This window comes from Lampris incognitus, chromosome 14, assembly GCF_029633865.1.
Source record: "Lampris incognitus isolate fLamInc1 chromosome 14, fLamInc1.hap2, whole genome shotgun sequence".
NCBI lineage: Eukaryota > Metazoa > Chordata > Actinopteri > Lampriformes > Lampridae > Lampris > Lampris incognitus.
The window spans coordinates 35,030,338-35,047,764 of NC_079224.1; the positions used below are offsets into that span (position 1 = coordinate 35,030,338).

Consider the following 17,427-nt stretch of genomic DNA (forward strand, 5'->3'; position numbering starts at 1 on the left):
TGCACAGCATCGTCCACCTCCAACCTCATTATAAAGTTTGCTGATGATACCACAGTCTCATCAACAACAACAATGAATCATCATACAGAGCGGAGGTGAATCAACTGGCGGCGAGGTGCAAAAACAACAACCTCTCCCTATATATAGGAAAAACTAAGGGGGTCATTATTGACTTTAGAAAGACCAGCGCCCACCATACCCCTCTGACCATCAATGGTATGGACATGAAGAGAGTCAGCAGTGTTAAGTTCCTGGGAGTTCACATCACAGAGGACCTCTCCTGGTCCTCACATCACTGCGCTCTCCAAGAAGGCCCAGCAGCGTCTTCACTTCCTGCGGCGTCTGAAGAAGGTGAGTCTCCCCCCATCCATCCTCATTACATTCTACAGAGGCACCATAGAAAGCATTCTGACGAGCTATATCACTGTCTGGCGTGGGAACTGCAAGGCCTCTGACCGCAAATCCCTACAGCGGATAGTGAGGACAGCTGGAAAGATCATAGGAATGGCTCTCCCATCCATCCAGGCCATCTTTGATGCACAGTGCACCCAGAAGGCTCTTAGCATCGTGAAGGACTCCTCCCACCCTTCCCACATCCACTTCATCCTCCTATCTTCTGGCAGGAGGTACCGGGGCATCCGTGCTGCCTCCATCAGACTACACAACAGTTTCATTCCTCAGGCTGTGAAGTTCCTAAACAGTCTAAGCACTTAGATCTCCATAAAATGACTTTTTGACTATCTTACTCACTGTCCATGTCAGATGTGCTTGGGATGTTCAGGTCTGTGAAGTAATTCTTGTTTTTAATGCACTTTTTGTTTTTTGTGTTATTTGTTTTTATGTGGCGCCGAGGTCCTTGTGAAATGTAATTTCGTTCCCTTGTATGTATGAGACATGCATATAAGGTATGACAAATAAAAGCAGTCTAAGTCTAAGTCTAACGGGGAGTGCAGAAGAGAGGTGAAGAAGAGAGTGCAGGCAGGGTGGAGAAGAGTGTCAAGGGTGATTTGTGACAGAAGGGTACCAGCAAGAGTTAAAGGGAAGGTTTACAAGATGGTTGTGAGACCAGCTATGTTATATGGAGACAGTGGTATTGATGAAAAGACAGGAGGAGGAACTGAAGGTGGCAGAGTTGAGGATGCTAAGATTTTCACTGGGGGTGACGAAGAAGGACATTTAGGATTAGGAACGAGTACGTTAGAGGGACAGCTCAGGTTGGATGGTTTGGAGACATAGCAAGAGAGGCAAGATTAAGATGGTTTGGACATGTATGGAGGAGAGATGCTGGGTATATTGGGGGAAGGATGCTGAATATGGAGCTCCCAGAAAAGAAGAAGACCAAAGAGGAGGTTTATGGATGTGGTGAGGGAGGACATGCAGGTGGCTGGCATGACAGAGGAAGATGCAGAGAACAGGAAGAGATGGAAATGGAAGATCCACTGTGGTGACCCCTAATGAGAGCAGCCAAAAGAAGAAGAAACCATTATATTATCTGTTTAATGTCTGGAAATGTAATAACAAGTCAAATTAAGAAAAAAAAATCAGTAGCCATTAACATAGCATATAATCAATTTAATTAAGTCCTGGATTTTGTATTGGTTACCATAGCCCCTAAATGCATGTAGAAATGCGGGAAATGGGATTCAAATCATGCCCCCCCACACACACACACGCACATCTCAAACCTTATCACATCATTAGGTTGGGATTTAGTCCAGCTAAAGACTCCAGCCATTTTCTTCAATAGGAAAAGGGAGAAGTGGGTTGTATATAACCCAGACATTGCACTGATCACTTTGCAACCTTAATTACTGTCCAAATATTTTGAGATTATTTCAGTTAAAGTTTACCATACTAATTTATGTTGTTATTAAGATTTACAGTGGGAATATTTCACTATATTGTTTTGGACTTTTGCAGAATTAAGGTAATTATTTTATAAGATTGTTTCATCATCATTACAGTACTTGAACGATTGTATTCATATGTTTATATCATGTGAAACATTTAAGTTACCTGTTCATGTCCCCCTTTGCCTAAAGACAAAGTACTTTTTGTTCCTACCTGTCATTGTTTACAGGGGAACACAAAAAAAAAACACGCCAGCTCGACTGTTCCGTTTCATTAAGACACGCGTCAAATTGAAGAAGTTTGTGGTGCTGCAAATGTCATTTCACAGACCTTCAAAAACCCAAATTAGGTTGTCTCTGTCTAGTGTGGATGACGGTTTCTATTTTGTAGTTTTTGAAACCTCACATGACAACCAGAAGTGGCTCGAGATTGATTAAGCGTGCCATTTCAGACCAAGTCTACAAAACGTTACACACTGTGATGTGTGGGTGCAGCGGGGTTGTCGAATCAGTCTCATAAAACCAATCTCGTAAATCTATCAACCATCAATTTTGGTGTTTAATTATAAAATATTCAACAACTAAAACTGATGGAATAATCAACTCAAGTCTCATAAAATCAGTCTCATAAAATGTACTAAACTATCAATTTGGAACTGTGATTAACAATTAAATTAATAACTACAACCATAATGACCATATCAATAGCTAGCAAAGGTCGAAGGTCTTTGGCGTTCTGAACAGTAGAGACAGGCAGCATTCCCTCTCGTGCAACATTAAATAAACCAGCATGTATAACCAAAGCGTTAAGATACAAAATGTCTTTACAAAATTATCAAAAGTAAAAACACTATGTAATCTCACTAGGTGTACCGAGCTAATGAGCTATAGAGGGGAGTGTGTGTATGTGAGAGAGAAAGAGAAGAGAGGAGTGGGTGTGCATGTATGTGAGAGAGATAGAGGAGTGTGTGAGACTCCAGTTGGTTGAAGTATTGCATCTTTAAGCTGGTTTGCCAACTGCTAATAGAAGAAGCAGAAGAGGGAGGAGGAAGAGGATGATGATCAGGGGCACAGATGGGAGTATTAACCCTAACATACATGTCTTTTTGATGGTGGGAGGAAACCAGAGCACCCTGAGGAAACCCACGCAGGCACGGGGAGAACATGCAATCTCCACACAGAAAGGACCTGGGATGGTGGGGTTCGAACCCAGGACCTTCTTGTTATGAGGCAACAGTGCTAACCACTGGGCCACCGTGCCACCGAGGAGGAGGAGAAGGAAAGAGCGAGTGCTCAAGTGGGCGGATTTCGCGTGCGTGCCAGGAAGAATGTGTGTTTCTTTGTCCTACCACGCGTGGTCAGAAACAGAGTTTGTAAAGCAGGATCTTTGGGTTTCCTCTTCAGCATGTGTGGTAGATGTTCAAGGCCAATTCAAAGTATGTGGATTTAATTCAAGTAGCATAATAGCACCAAAGTAAGAAAGAGGATGGTTAGTTTGCATGCAAGACCTCGCATCTGTCTAAAGCACAACTAAGCTCACGAAGGTGTCTTCTTTCGTTTGACATCCACCTACACCTATAAAAGTTGTTTACATTGTTTGAGCATGGATTCTCTCCCCCTTTTGGCTCCTCTTCCTCTTGCATGCCCGTTCTCTTATATCGGCCTTCTTTTTATTTTTTGTATGCCTTTAGAGCTTCGCGTCCTGCTCTGGTTTTTAAGACATTCCCCTTTCCACCGCATCCTGATTTTTCTCTTTACACTTGAGCTTGTATCTTTAAATTCTGCTGCAGAGTTAAAGGTTCATCCAAAAAGCAGTATTCAAAGACTGCAAGCCAGTTTCCTACATATGTTTTTGCAACCTTTTACTTTAACCGCTTGTTGCTATTTTTCTGTTTTCAAAACTTTTTTTTTATAACTTTTGTGGTTAAAGTATAGAGCTCTAGCCCTGGATTGGACGCCGTGCCAATGGTGTGTATTACTTCCACCTGTGTTCTAATTACGTGGGAGCCAATGGGAGCTGAGCTCCCATGAAGGCGGCATTAGCTCCCTTGAAAGCTGTAAAACTCTAGATCTGTGGGGGTCTCTAACAAAATATTTTAAAAAACATTATATAATGTATCTTTCAATGTTATTAGGATTCTTTATGTTAGTGAAATAAATTGTTTTAAATAAAAATGTTTTCGAAAAGAACTACGCACCATTATTCGTCCGTGAATAGGACATTTGGCTGCACTTCACCACCGAGACATTGTGGGGCGCTGTAGGATAGCCTAAAGCGACCTTGGTTTTGGGAAACTCGGTATGCTTGAAACGTTGACAAGGGCGCCAAGGTGCGGGGCTGGAACGTTATTAATGTTGTCTTAATATTGTCTTAGCTAGTTACATCAGGTAATGTGCAATATTTTTCACCATGCCTCCTCCTCGGCCACCAAAAAGACAGCTCGCTGCAAGCCTGCTGGACTTTGGTTTTAACAGCTCAAAAGCTAAAAAAGTTGCTGATTCAGAAAAAGTCAGCGACGTTAACGTTAGCTCGGCTGCTGCTAGCAACATTTCTGAAGAGGACTCGACCACCACTAACGTTAACGAGGTAAGGCTTGATCAAGTCATTTTGCATTTTCTACAGAAAAGCATGGCTAGCTAACACGTCAGGTTAATTTTGAATTTCCCGTTTAGTTAGCAGTGTTTAGTATACTGTAACGTGCATGGATAAGAAGACACGCTGGCCGCTGGCTCGCGGGTGAGACCCTTTAGTCGAGCGGTTAGCGATGTCTCCTGCGGTGCGGGCGATACGGGTTCGCTTACCGGCCGCGGCAGTTCCAGTGGTTGCGTTGTCCCCCGAATTCGCTAAATTGGTGTCAGAAGTGGGATGGAGCGACCGGAAGCGTAGGCGCCCTGAGGCGTGAAGGAGCGGATATGCTTAAGCGCGGGGACGCGCTTCCCGAAGGAGGGGGGTAGTGTAACGTGCACGGATAAGAAGACACGCTGGCCACTTGGCTCGCGGGTCTGACCCTTTAGTCGAGCGGTTAGCAATGTCTCCTGCGGTGCGGGCGATACGGGTTCGCTTCCGGCCGCGGCAGTGCCTGTGGTTGCGTTGTTCCCCGAATTCACTACAATACGTTAATGTGCGTTTATGTAAACTAACGTTATGCCTTCCTATAGGTTCGCCTGGGCTCTAATGTTGGTACAACTACTAACGTCGGGAGTGGGACCACAGATGGATACGTTGGACTTCCTTGTCACTGGCCGCTGTGCCATGCATTTGCCATTTACGTGTGTGAGTGTTAGTGATCTCGACTCTCGAAGTAAGCAACTAATTGTCCTTGATTTTAACATGGCAGGCAATTGTTTTGTTTCGGGTAAAATAAAAATATTGTTATATATTTTATATATAATAGGCCTATATAATATTGTTTTGTGTTTGGTAAAATATACCAAAGTTTGGCAAAAAATACTCAAAGTCCTCCACTACAGTTTAGTAGTAGGCCTAGTAGCTGGTTCTAGGGCATTAGGCTAAACATTCGATTTCCTTGACACAGTGCTCGTGTCAGTGCTTATCCAGTCATACACTGTAATAAAAAAAGTCCCATCGCTGTGTGGGCATGAATTGAACGCATGCGTATGTTACACTTCTAACTTGCATATTATGCCAAGTACAACCGAATTAAATCATACACACACCGAGAGCCATGTTTCTCATTACTTCACTTTACTCCATATTTATTCTTCCTCCGCGTTCCGCATCAAAGCGCGACGTAATGACGTAATCAATACATGATACCCCCCCTTACTTGGATTAGAACTCTAATGTCTCCTTTACATAAACAACAGGTCACTTGAACAACATAACCATATATCTGAACGTTAATAACATATTCTCTCACAGAATAAACATTCCTGCCCCCTAGCATTGTGTATTAATTTTCTCTATTACCATACACATGAACATATGCATTCTCACATTGAATTCACTTCATAACAAAACCTGTGAATCTCTGGGGCATCTTTATTTCTCGGCGAGGTCTCTCTGTCTGTGCTGTCAGAGGTCGGCATGGGGATGACCCCTGACTGAGTGTCTCTGGTGTGGACCTCTCTGTGTGTTCAAGTACCTGGTTTTCATTCTCACACAGTGTTGTCTGTGTTTCTTTTCCAGCAGGTGATGACGTCAGCTCAGTTGGTGTGTACCTTTTGACATGGGTTGTGTTTCTGGAGTACTGAGCTCCTGTGGGTGACTCGACTACCACATTGTTACGGTTCTTACTGATTACCGTGTGTGGTGTCTGGTTGAAAGTTGTTGTGAACTTGTCTGCCTTGTCCTGTTTCAAAAGGACTTCATCTCCCACTTGTACTTGGGATGGTTTGGCTCCGCGTCGGTCGTCGGCGTATATTTTGGACTTCCCCTTTCGCTCTGCATCAGTGTCCCGAGCCTCCAGGTCACTCCTAGGTGTACTGATGTCCGGCAGCTTTCCTCTCAGCTTCCTTTTGAACAAGAGCTCGGCTGGGCTGTTGCCCATGGTGGGGTGGTCTATGGATCTGTAGATGGTGACGTACCTCCGGAGTTCCTTCTCCCAGTCCAGTCCCTCCGCCTGTGCGATGCGTATCCGTTTCATGATCGAGGCGTTTTGCCTCTCCACTTCTCCATTTGCTTGTGCCCATTTAGGCGTTGTTTTCACGTGCTGTATGCCGTTGTCTTGACAGAACTCCTGGAACTGTGATGACAAGAACTGTGGTCCACAATCGGACCTGATAGAGACAGGTAGACCGTGGCGGCTAAATATGTTCTCTAGACGGTCTATCACTTTGTCTGTCGTGGTGGATCGCATGATCTCGTACTCATAATATCTGCTGTAGTAGTCTACAACTACTAAGATAGAATGTCCTGTTGGTAACGGACCTAACAAATACGTGGCAATATCCTGCCATGGTCCATCAGGGAGAGCCGTGGGCCGCAATGGCTCTGGTACGTTGGGCCGCGCCACTAGTTGGCACCCGTGACATGCCTTAACATATTTCTCTGTTGCCCCGTACATCCCTGGCCACGACACCTTTCCCCTGAGATGCTGTTTTGTCCCTACAATACCTAAATGTCCTTCATGAGCTAACGCTAGAGCTCTGTTCTGTAGGCTCTGCGGTAGAACAATTCTCGTTCCTCTTAACACTAACTTTCCTATAGTGCATAGTTCCTTTGCGATAGGCGAATAGGCTGAACACTTCTCAAACCGGCCACTCTGTATCGCTTTCCTCACCTCATTCAATTCTTCATCCTCTGCAGAGGCTCTCTCCCCCTCTTTTGTAGTCAGCACCCTGTTTGCCATTCTCATATCTAGGCATAGTCTGATGTCAGTATCTTTTGCTTTGGGAACTACTACGACTGGGTTTACCCACGGTGTTGGGCCCTCAACCTTTTCGATAATGTCCATGCTTAGCAGCTCCTCTATCTTCTTGTCGACTGCCTCCCTGAGATGGAACGGTACTCGTCTCAGTGGTTGTGCTACGGGTTCCACGTCGTTGTTGATGTGCAGACTGATCTGTTTGGTATTGAGCTTACCAACCCCTGTGAAGAGCTTTGGGTACTTCCTCTTTACCTCTGCCCTGATATCAGTCACCGCTGCTACATCTACACCCACTTTTAGCACACCTAGCTCCATAGCTGTCTCTCTCCCTAGTAGTGGTATTCCCTGACCCGCTACTACTGTGAACTCTGCTTGGGTTTCCCCTTTCCCTATCTTCACCTCACATGTGAACACTCCCTTCACTGGCAGTGGTTCCTTTGACAAGTATGTATACAGCTTTTTGTCTGAAGTGGAGGACTGACACTTAATTTTTTCTCTTTTTAGTCCTTCCCATGTGTTTTCATCTACTATATTGGTCGTAGCCCCTGAGTCAATTAACATTACTAGGTCTACACCACCCACATTAAATGTTAATCTATCAATATCGCTACAGTCACGTACTACAAATGCATAATCTTTATCCTGTTGCTCTTCCTTTTCTGAGTCTACATATTTCACTGACTGTTTGCCACCTTTAGATTTGCACATTTTCGCTTAGTGGTCTTTACCACCGCACTTCCTGCAGGTTTGTCCGCGTGCTGGACATGTTTCATCTTTTGCAAAGTGGTCTCCGTGCCCACAACGATAGCACACTTTCTCTTTCCCTTTTCCTTCCCCTTCACGTTTTCGGCTCTTCTTGGCCCATTTCCCTTTGGATACCTGGTTCACAGTCTCAGTTGTCTTTGCGTCCATGTCACTCACTCTCATTGCTGCCATCTGTTGTTCTACTCTTTCACACTGCGCAGCAATCTCTAGCGCTCTCGCTAAAGTCAGTCCCGAACCCTCCTCAAGCAGCTTTCTCCGCACATATTCTGACGTGCATTTACTCAGCACCGCATCCCTGAGCTGGTTAGACATATCCGCCCCAAAATCACAGTCTTTAGCTGTCTGGCGCAAAAGTGTTACAAACTGTTGTACAGTCTCGCCATTGTTCTGTGACAATTGGTAGAAAGTCTGGCACGCGAACACGGTATTCAGTGCATAGTTATTCAGTGCATCCACTGCTTTGGCATAATCTTCGGGGCCTCCCGTGTCGTCAAGGGTAGAGAAAAACGTCTTGCAATCTGTTCCTGCGTGATGCAAAAGTAATGCTCTTCTCCTAATCTTTGTACTTGCGTTGACATTGTCTGTCATTATCAGACCTTTACCATCTGCGAACAACTCGAAAGCCGTTAGCCATCTACTCCAACGAGAACCTAGCGTAGCAGGCTCGTTGTAGCAATCAAACTTTGCCACGTTGGTGTTCTCCATCTCGCGGACGAACTAAACTCACTTTCCAGATTTAACTATTCGAATTTAGTATCCTCATCGCCACTGTTACACTTCTAACTTGCATATTATGCCAAGTAGAACCGAATTAAATCATACGCACACCGAGAGCAACGTTTCTCATTACCTCACTTTACTCCATATTTATTCTTCCTCCGCATTCCGCATCAAAGCACGACGTAATGACGTAATCAATACATGACAGCGTACGTTTTTTTTGCCCCGCTTTTGGAGACCCCCACGAAGCTGAGTTTATAATTCGAACCCTGACTTCCACATAGTCTACGCTAAGATGACCCTCTCCAACATGGACTCATTCTCCAAGTTGAGCCTCTGAACCAACTCTTTCAAAGCGGTTCTCCTCCGGCTGTCACTACAGCAACCTGAAGGTCGCCAAGCCTGCTCCAACACACCCACTGTCCTTTGGAAAAGCTTGCCTACAACCTCAGCCATCCATCACCGCAGAAACAATGGTTCTCCAACAGCTGTCACCATGGCAACCCGAAGTCCACTGAGTCTGCTTCAGCATGCCCGATATTCTCCGGAAAAGCCTGCTACCCAGCCATCTACCACCGCAAGTAGGGCAAAACCATCTTCCAGAAGTTCTGCATATGAGAATTAATGCAAAAGAGCTATCCTAAATTCTTCCCCTGGATTGCCACCTTGCCATGGTGGAGAAGCTTGTGTGTACCAATGATCCCAAGAGCCATGCCGTCCGGAGCTTGGCTCCTGGTAGGGTCACCCAAAGCGGCTAAGTCAAGGGGCAGGTTCCAGACAAAGTGTGATCCAACAAAGACCTCAACGGCGGAACTGGTGGAAAGGTCTCCAGGTCACAACGGCAGTGAAGGTGGATGAAGGCTCCAACAGAGGGTGTTCCCCAATCGTCTTGTTTTTCCATACCATTGGACTCTGGCCACCCCCTGCCAAGGACCGTGTGGCAGCTGCAAGCCCATCAGCCACTCCATGTAAAAAGCTGTCACGTGTAGGCGTTCTCCCATTATGCGGCTCCAAGATTGGCCTCTACACCCACCTGATGACCCAAAGGGAAGAAGGTCATACTTGACCCCGAGTGACCGCCGATGATGATCCTAAATTGTCCTTTGTTTCCAATTGGCCTTAGTCAGCCCCATTGCGTTCAGATTCATTTCTGATTTCGTTAACCTCCAAATTAATTAATTAATTCATTGTTGGCAACAGCTTGATGCCCATTCACTCATCCATCCCTTCATTTATTTCCTCATTCATTCAGTCATTCATGTTTAATTTCCTTCACTGCTTGCTCTAATTGTATACATGTTCCTTTATCCCATTAGTTAGTTAATACATATTCCCATACAGCAAGTCGTTGTCATGCGTATTTTCTTCATCTGAGAGGTGACGTTATTCAGATGTGACGTTATTACTATCGTGTGTGTGTTGCTTTGAAGCAGAGAAAGGTCTCTGAATTGAGAATTCACAACTTTCAGATCCGTTATTAAGTTGGTTTAATTTTATTTCCCTTTCTTAAATTGGAAAGTAGTGCCCCAATTTTCACAAGTGCAAAATTAAAATTATAGTGTAGTTACGCTACAGTGGTGAGTGGGGGGTTATGAGTATTGCAGTCTATGGGCAGATGTAATATTGTGTTTGCATTGCTCAGCCCTACATTTAAAGGGAAATGTTCAACCTTATTTCCAGGTGTTAATCGTAGTGGGGGCTTTATTGCGTAGACAGTCTATGTTGTCCTGACAACATAGAAAATACTTGCTAATGTTGTCTCTATATCGCCATAGCCCACTGTAACTGACTTACTGGTTATTAGCAGCAAAATTCCTCTTCAAGTACCTTTTGGCAAGGCACCAACCCAGCCACCCATCTCCAGTTTAACTGTTTGGGCGCAAACAGTCTCTGCTTGATTTTGTGTGCGCGCATGATTGTGTGTGACCTTTCAATTGCCTGCCTGCAGGCCACCACTAGAGATAATTTTTTCTGTCAATGTGACCGTTTGGATAAGACTCAATAAAATGGGTAACGCTATAAAAACGATGCAATGTTCGGCCAAAATGTATTAAGCCGAACAAACACAGCAAGCCCACCAAATCTTTTTTTTTTTTAAAGACGGAGGTTGCCCAATTTGTGGCGGCTTACGTGATATTTGTAGCAGAAATATTTTACATTGCATATAATTAGGATGCTCCATGCTGCTTTAGGGAGGAAATGGAAAAGTATTAAATGTCAACAAAAGCTCATAAGTGATACAGCTTTGATGTTGCGTATCTGAGAAAAGAAAAATTAAATCACTGAAACGCAGCTACCTCCCTGTAAGACTTACAGGGCCAGTGGGAATATATCTTATTGGCTGTTGAGTTTTTTGCAAGAATCGTTTTCTTATATTTAAAACGAGGGGGAGTGGGGGTGGCATACCATGGGAGAAAAGCGCAGTACTCTTGAGGAATTTTCAAAACCATGTGCATATGAAGTACTCTGCCGGCGCTACAACTGAATTCAATGCATTATATCCTTAATCCCATTTTCTAACAAATCAAACGCCACACCTAACCACATCCCTGACCTTAATACCCGCCTTATCTCGACACTCATCATTTGTCCCTGAAGCAAGCCGGCAAACACGTTTACGTTTGTGTGCATCCAAATGTGTGTGTGCGTGTGTTTGTGCACATGTGCACCGAGATACAGTCTACAGTATGTGCTGCAATACTACATGCACGAATCAGTTACAAGGCTACACAATCAGATAGGCTCTACCCCCATCCCTTTTGTGTTCCCTTTAATGTTCTCAAATAGAGGCGGTTGTGTGGTGTGGCCCTAATGGAAAAGAACCATTTGAGAGATAATACATTGTAGATATAGCCTCACGCAGGTCAATAGCTGGTGTGCAGTCAATCCCCCTTGCTCTTACCCACTGGAGATGAACCCTTGATAGAGATCGAGAAAACGAGAGAGAGAGAGAGAGAGCGAGAGAGGACTACACACACTGCCGTTTGGTTGCTCGTCTGTGGATTCACTTGCAACAAAACCATTGGACAAAAAAAAAAAGTTTCCTGAGCTTTAACTCTGCTCCAACTTCTGCACTTTGCATGGAAAAGCTTTACTTTGTATAAATGAGAATTGCTCGCTGAGACTTGAGGCCCAAGTCCACGGCTCCGGTCTACCAATGGCTGCGTTTATGTATCCGCACACTGCTTTTACACACAAAAATACACTACAAGAGGGCGATGTCACCAATTTTCAACCATATTATACGTTTTCAACCTTATTATACGTTAATCGTAGCGGCGGCATCCCTTTCACATACACAATGCAGAGGAGCTACAAGGCAGATTGAATGAGATGTTCTTTTTTTTTTTTAAATCCAATGCAGACAGACGGAGGGACAAGCCAGATCAAGTCGACTTGAAAATGGAGAGGGGACACAAGTTATACAGCATATACATTTCTACAAAAAAAAAAAAAAACGAAAACAGCTAGGAGATTGTGCATACACTCTACCGTTTTGGTACCACATATGCTTAAGTGTGCACTGATATTGAGGTTTTCTACAAAATGATCAATTAGAGTTTGACAATAATGATCTGTTTTTAATGACATCCATTCAGTGTCAGGCTATACGGCCTTATAAACAAGGTTCTGTTTGCAAATAAGGCCAACATAAACGAAGTGACACATAAGTTACAATAAAGATATGACATGATCCCCTCCCCCCCGTTTTTCTCCCCAACTGCACCCGGCCAATTACGCCACTCTTCCAAGCCATCCTGGCAACTGCTCCACCCCCTCTGCCGATCCGGGGAGGGCTGCAGACTACCACATGCCTCCTCCGATACATGTGGAGTCACCAGCCGCTTCTTTTCACCTGACAGTGAGGAGTTTCACCAGGCAGATGTAGCACGTGGGGGGATCACGCTGTTTCCCCAATTCCCCCTCCCCCCCGAACAGGCGCCCCGACTGACCAGAGGAGGTGCTAGTGCACCGACCAGGACACATACCCACATCCAGATTCCCACCCGCAGACACAGCCAATTGTGTCTGTAGGGCCGCCCGACCAAGCCGGAGGCAATACAGCAATTCAAACCAGCGATCCCCGTGTTGGTAGGTAATGGAATCAGAATCAGAAATACTTTATTCATTCCCATGGGGAAATTGGGTCCTATTACAGACACTCACGCTCTAGTAAAAAAAAACTAACAAGATACAAGATAACAAGAAAATAGAAATAACAAAACTGAAATAAATGGAAATAGGAGATAATATAAGAAATAAGAATAAAATATGTAAACATATGTGCACCATGCTCCAGCATATACCACCCTATCTATATTGTATTACTGCAGCATGACACAAACAGCACAAACAAAGACCCGGCAGGGTAAAATAAGAATAGACCGCCACGCTACCCGGACGCCTCACATGAAATGAATTTAAATGCAGAGCTAATGTGCTTTGATTTTCAGCTAAAAAGAGAATGAATGAGATGGTTATGCGTTATTTGTATAGCCTATTGTTTATTTAGGGACAATGGCAGATAGAAAAGTGTCTTGCAACTGGTAGACCTTGCAATGTCTGCGTAGCATATTGTAGCGCTTCTTGATAATGTGTAAATTCATAACAACTGAGTCGCCAGTTCTCTTTCAACCTCCTGCTCATCGATTGTTTTCCTATTCTTTTTTCATCTTGCAACTTCTAAGTATTATCTGCAGCGTTGGTGAAATGTCTCACATCCTCCACGATACACTGGCTGAAATTCAATCTGTAGATAAGACTCTTGCTCAAGCTGAAAGACGCCTCAATTGGAAAAACAGAACAAGACAACAAAACACCGTGACATGTGGGCTACGTGCTGTGTGCGTGGTCACAGTCATGATAGATGTGTGTGTGTGTGTGTGTGTGTGTGTGTGTGTGTGTGTGTGTGTGTTTGTGAAATGGGATGTTACAGATCCCCACTTTCAGGGAGTTTGTATGAAATTATAGTCATGTAGCTACGAATGCATGGCTGGAAGGTACTCACAATGCCGACAAGTAGCGCCCCTGTTTGTGTGTGTGTGTGTGTGTGGGGGGTCAAACTGAGGGGGCACAAATTGTATCGGGGGGGGGGGTCAAAGCTCCCTCGTGTCTCTTCGTATTTGTTGAATTGTGTTGCCCCCCCCCTTTTTTTCCCCCCAATTGTACTTGGCCAATTATCCCATTCTTTCAAGCCGTCCCGGTCGCCGCTCCACCCCCTCTGCCGATCCGGGGAGGACTGCAGACTACCACATGCCTCCTCCGTTACATGTGGAGTCGCCGGCCAATTCTTTTCACCTGACAGTGAGGAGTTTCACCAGGGGGATGTAGCACGTGGGAGGATCATGCTATTCCCCCCCCGTTCCCCCTCCCCCCTGAACAGGCGCCCCGACCGACCAGAGGAGGCGGTAGTGGAGCGACCAGGACACATACCCACATCCGGCTTCCCACCCACAGACAAGGCAAATTGTGTCTGTAGAGATGCCTGACCAAGTCGGAGGTAACACGGGGATTCGAACCGAAGATCCCTGTGTTGGTAGGCAGCAGAATAGACCACTATGCTACCCGGATGCCAGTTGTTTTTTTTTGTTTTTTTTTGTTTTTTGTATTGTTTATTTTTGTAGTTTGTATTTTATTGTTTTTATAATGTTTTATATGTAGATAATCTCACTTTTATAAATTTTCATATATTTTACTAATGTTGGCCATTATTATTTTATTATATGTTCAGCCCTTTGAGACATACTTTGTGATATTGAGTTATAGTAAATTTTGACTTGACATAGTTGTAAAACACTAGAAAGACCACCAGCACTTACGGGACAAACGTTGTAAAAAAAAAGAAAAAAAGGGGGGGTATTAAAGCGTTTCATACTGTTTAAATTCTCTTCATGCTCATTTCAAGATATTGCTCATACATTTGTCTTACCCTACCAGTAGGTACTAGCTTACTGATTGTTTCTCATAAAATTTGTCATAAGGAATTTTCAATAAACAGGAAAAGAAATCTCGAAAACAAAATAATTTCTTTTTTTTTGAGTAAATGTCATAAAATGAGTCATATTACCATGAAACAAGTGCACTTTCTTGAAACAAGCAATATTACCTGGGGAAGAAGACTCCACTCGCCATGCCTTGAAATAAGCATTATGAGACATTATGAGATTTAGACAAGACAAAATACCTTGATAAACTTGTCTTTTTTACAGTGCAACGCATCCAAACACATGGAGCAGATAAGCAAAGTATGCCACGTCTGAGGAAAGCATCTAATTTTTTCGGGTGGCAACCTTAAAGACTTCTCATTTTCCTTGCCCGGAGAACATGGGGAGAGTATTTGATTCCAAAGAGGAGTAATGCCAACGTCAAAAAAAAAAAAAAAAAAAAGATAGAATAATTTGTGCGTCCAGGTAGTGTAGTGGTCTATTCCACTGCCTACCAACACGGACCGGTGGTTCGAATCCCCGTGTTAACCCGGCTTGGTCGGGCATCCCTACAGACACAATTGGCTGTGTCTGCGGGTGGGAAGCAGGATGTGGGTATGTGTTCTGGTCGCTGCACTAGCGCCCCCTCTGGTCAGTCGGGGCACCTGTTCGGGGGGTGGGGCTGGGGGGAATAGCTTGATCCTCCCACGCGCTACGTCCCTCTGGTGAAACTCCTCACTGTCAGGTGCAAAGAAGAGGCTGGCGACTCCACGTGTATCGGAGGAGGCATGTGGTAGTCTGCAGCCTTCCTTGGCTCGGCAGAGGGGGTGGAGCAGCGACCAGGACGGCTTGGAAAATATGGTAATTGGTCAAGTACAATTGGGGAGAAAAAGTGGAAAAAATCCCCCCAGAAAAAAGAAGATAAAATAATTCGATACGCTCGTCTATTTTTGCAGTGTAGCGGTAAAATTAAAGGCTTTAAATGGTCTTGCTCCTTCATGCATGTGATTTATTGACTTGGTATGCCTCCCCCCCCCAACCATTATGGTCTGCAGATGGAGCCCTGCTAGTTATTCCCAGGTCTCGGTTTGTTACAAAGGGTGACTGGGCTTTTGCTGTTAGAGCCCCCACACTATGAACTCTCTTCCTGTTGAGCAAAGATGAACTAAGTCTCTAGCTTCTTTTAAATCTCTCCTCAAAACTTTTCTTTTTGTGAAATCTTTTACAAATGTTTGATATTTGTTTTTATTTATACTGTTTTTTATTTTTACTCTTATTTGATCTTACTCTTAATTTTGCCTTGTCTGGTTTTATCTTTTTTTTTGTGAAGCACTTTGTAACTTTGTTTTAGTAATGTATTATATAAATTATTATTATTATTGCTAAAATTTCCCTTTAATGTTTATGTACACAACAGACTGAGCGGCGTTTGCAGAGTAATTTAATGTGGATGCCCGATGAAGCTTACGCATATATGGAGTTGTTGAAGACGCGGGACAGGGCGTAGTTGATGTAGTTGACCATGTGATCCAGCTGGTCCTGAGTCTGCAGTCTCAACGAGTAGGTGGTCTTGTCTGTGTCGATGACAACCTACAATACACAAAGATAACATTCTCCATACAATGTCTATGGGTGAACAGCGATCTCTTAATATCTCGATATTCTTTATAATAATCTACACTATATTGATATTGCGCCGGTTGTGTGAAGGGTCTTTGTCTCACCTGGTGTTCTGGGTAGGTGTTCATCGCTCGGATCTCCAGGAAGTTGAAGGTGACCTCCATCTGGAAGCAAAGGTGAGAAACGTCACCGCAGTCGACTAGAGTATCCAAACACATTGTTATTACGGTCAACACAGGTTAGGATAGGGTGATGTTGTTCTCATCTCAAGCTGGGAACATGCTAGATGATTTATTTACAGGCCGGTTTTAACCTTGATTTGGCCAAGACGTGGAGAGTCTGCACCGGTTTGCACAAAATAGGTTTTCCCCCCAGCCAATTCTGACTTATAGTGTGTTTCCGGCTTTACAATCAGTCAACATCATCATTGCCATCTCAATTGATAGTATCACCATGATACATTTCTTTTGAAACCGTTTTCCTTTTTGGCAGCCATTTTCATCTCACTCAATGTAATCTTCATCATCATCAACAAAATCACAATTAGCAGAGTAATAATTGCCTTCATTGTGATTACCATCATATTCATTTCCCATCCCACTCTGCTTTCCCTCCGATTTACAGTGAATTACGACGAGCTCAAGGCTGGCAAGCCAAAGTCATAAACTTCCAACGAGAGCGGAGGGATGTTTACCTTGGTGGGTACTTTGACAGCAAAGAGATACAGCCTCCATGTTGCCAGGACCTGAAAGAAGAACACATTCATTTCACAGACAAAAGGAGCAGGAAATGCAAAATGTGGCAAAAAGGAAAAAAAAATGGCACAGCAAAAAACACCCCATAAAGAGAGAAAATCATCACTGTTCATTCAAATGCCTTGTAACTCATGCTAAGTATTCAAGACATTAGTCAGCTAATGACAGCCCTGTGCATGTGCATGCATGTGTGTGTGTAAGCAAGAGATGAAAAAAAATCTGTATAATGATGAGTGTAAGTCAGTTATATGACTGTAGAATTCATCGTGCTAAGCTGTGTTGCTGGAATCATGGTTCATCTCTTAATAGCACTTACTCAACAGATTTCTCATTGTGTCAAGAGAGGAATTAATGGAAAGATAAGGAGCAAGTAGAGGAGGAATATGCTGAAGAAAGGAAGGAAAAACAGAGAACGAGTATGATTTTGCCAAAGGATTACCATCTAAACGTGGCCGGGGGAGGG

The 17,427-nt window shown here is 44.0% G+C and overlaps 1 protein-coding gene across 1 annotated transcript in view; it reads right to left on the bottom strand.

Annotated features, from left to right (window-relative positions):
* The window catches only part of carmil3 (capping protein regulator and myosin 1 linker 3), a 130,098-nt gene that overhangs the window by 94,519 nt on the left and 18,152 nt on the right, over window positions 1-17,427 (bottom strand). Inside the window, exons 3-5 of the mRNA XM_056293867.1 lie at window positions 16,904-16,954; window positions 16,314-16,373; window positions 16,058-16,179 (exon numbers count right to left, since the gene is read on the bottom strand). Coding sequence (XP_056149842.1) covers window positions 16,058-16,179; window positions 16,314-16,373; window positions 16,904-16,954 — 233 coding nt within the window. The remainder of the gene's footprint in view (window positions 1-16,057; window positions 16,180-16,313; window positions 16,374-16,903; window positions 16,955-17,427) is intronic.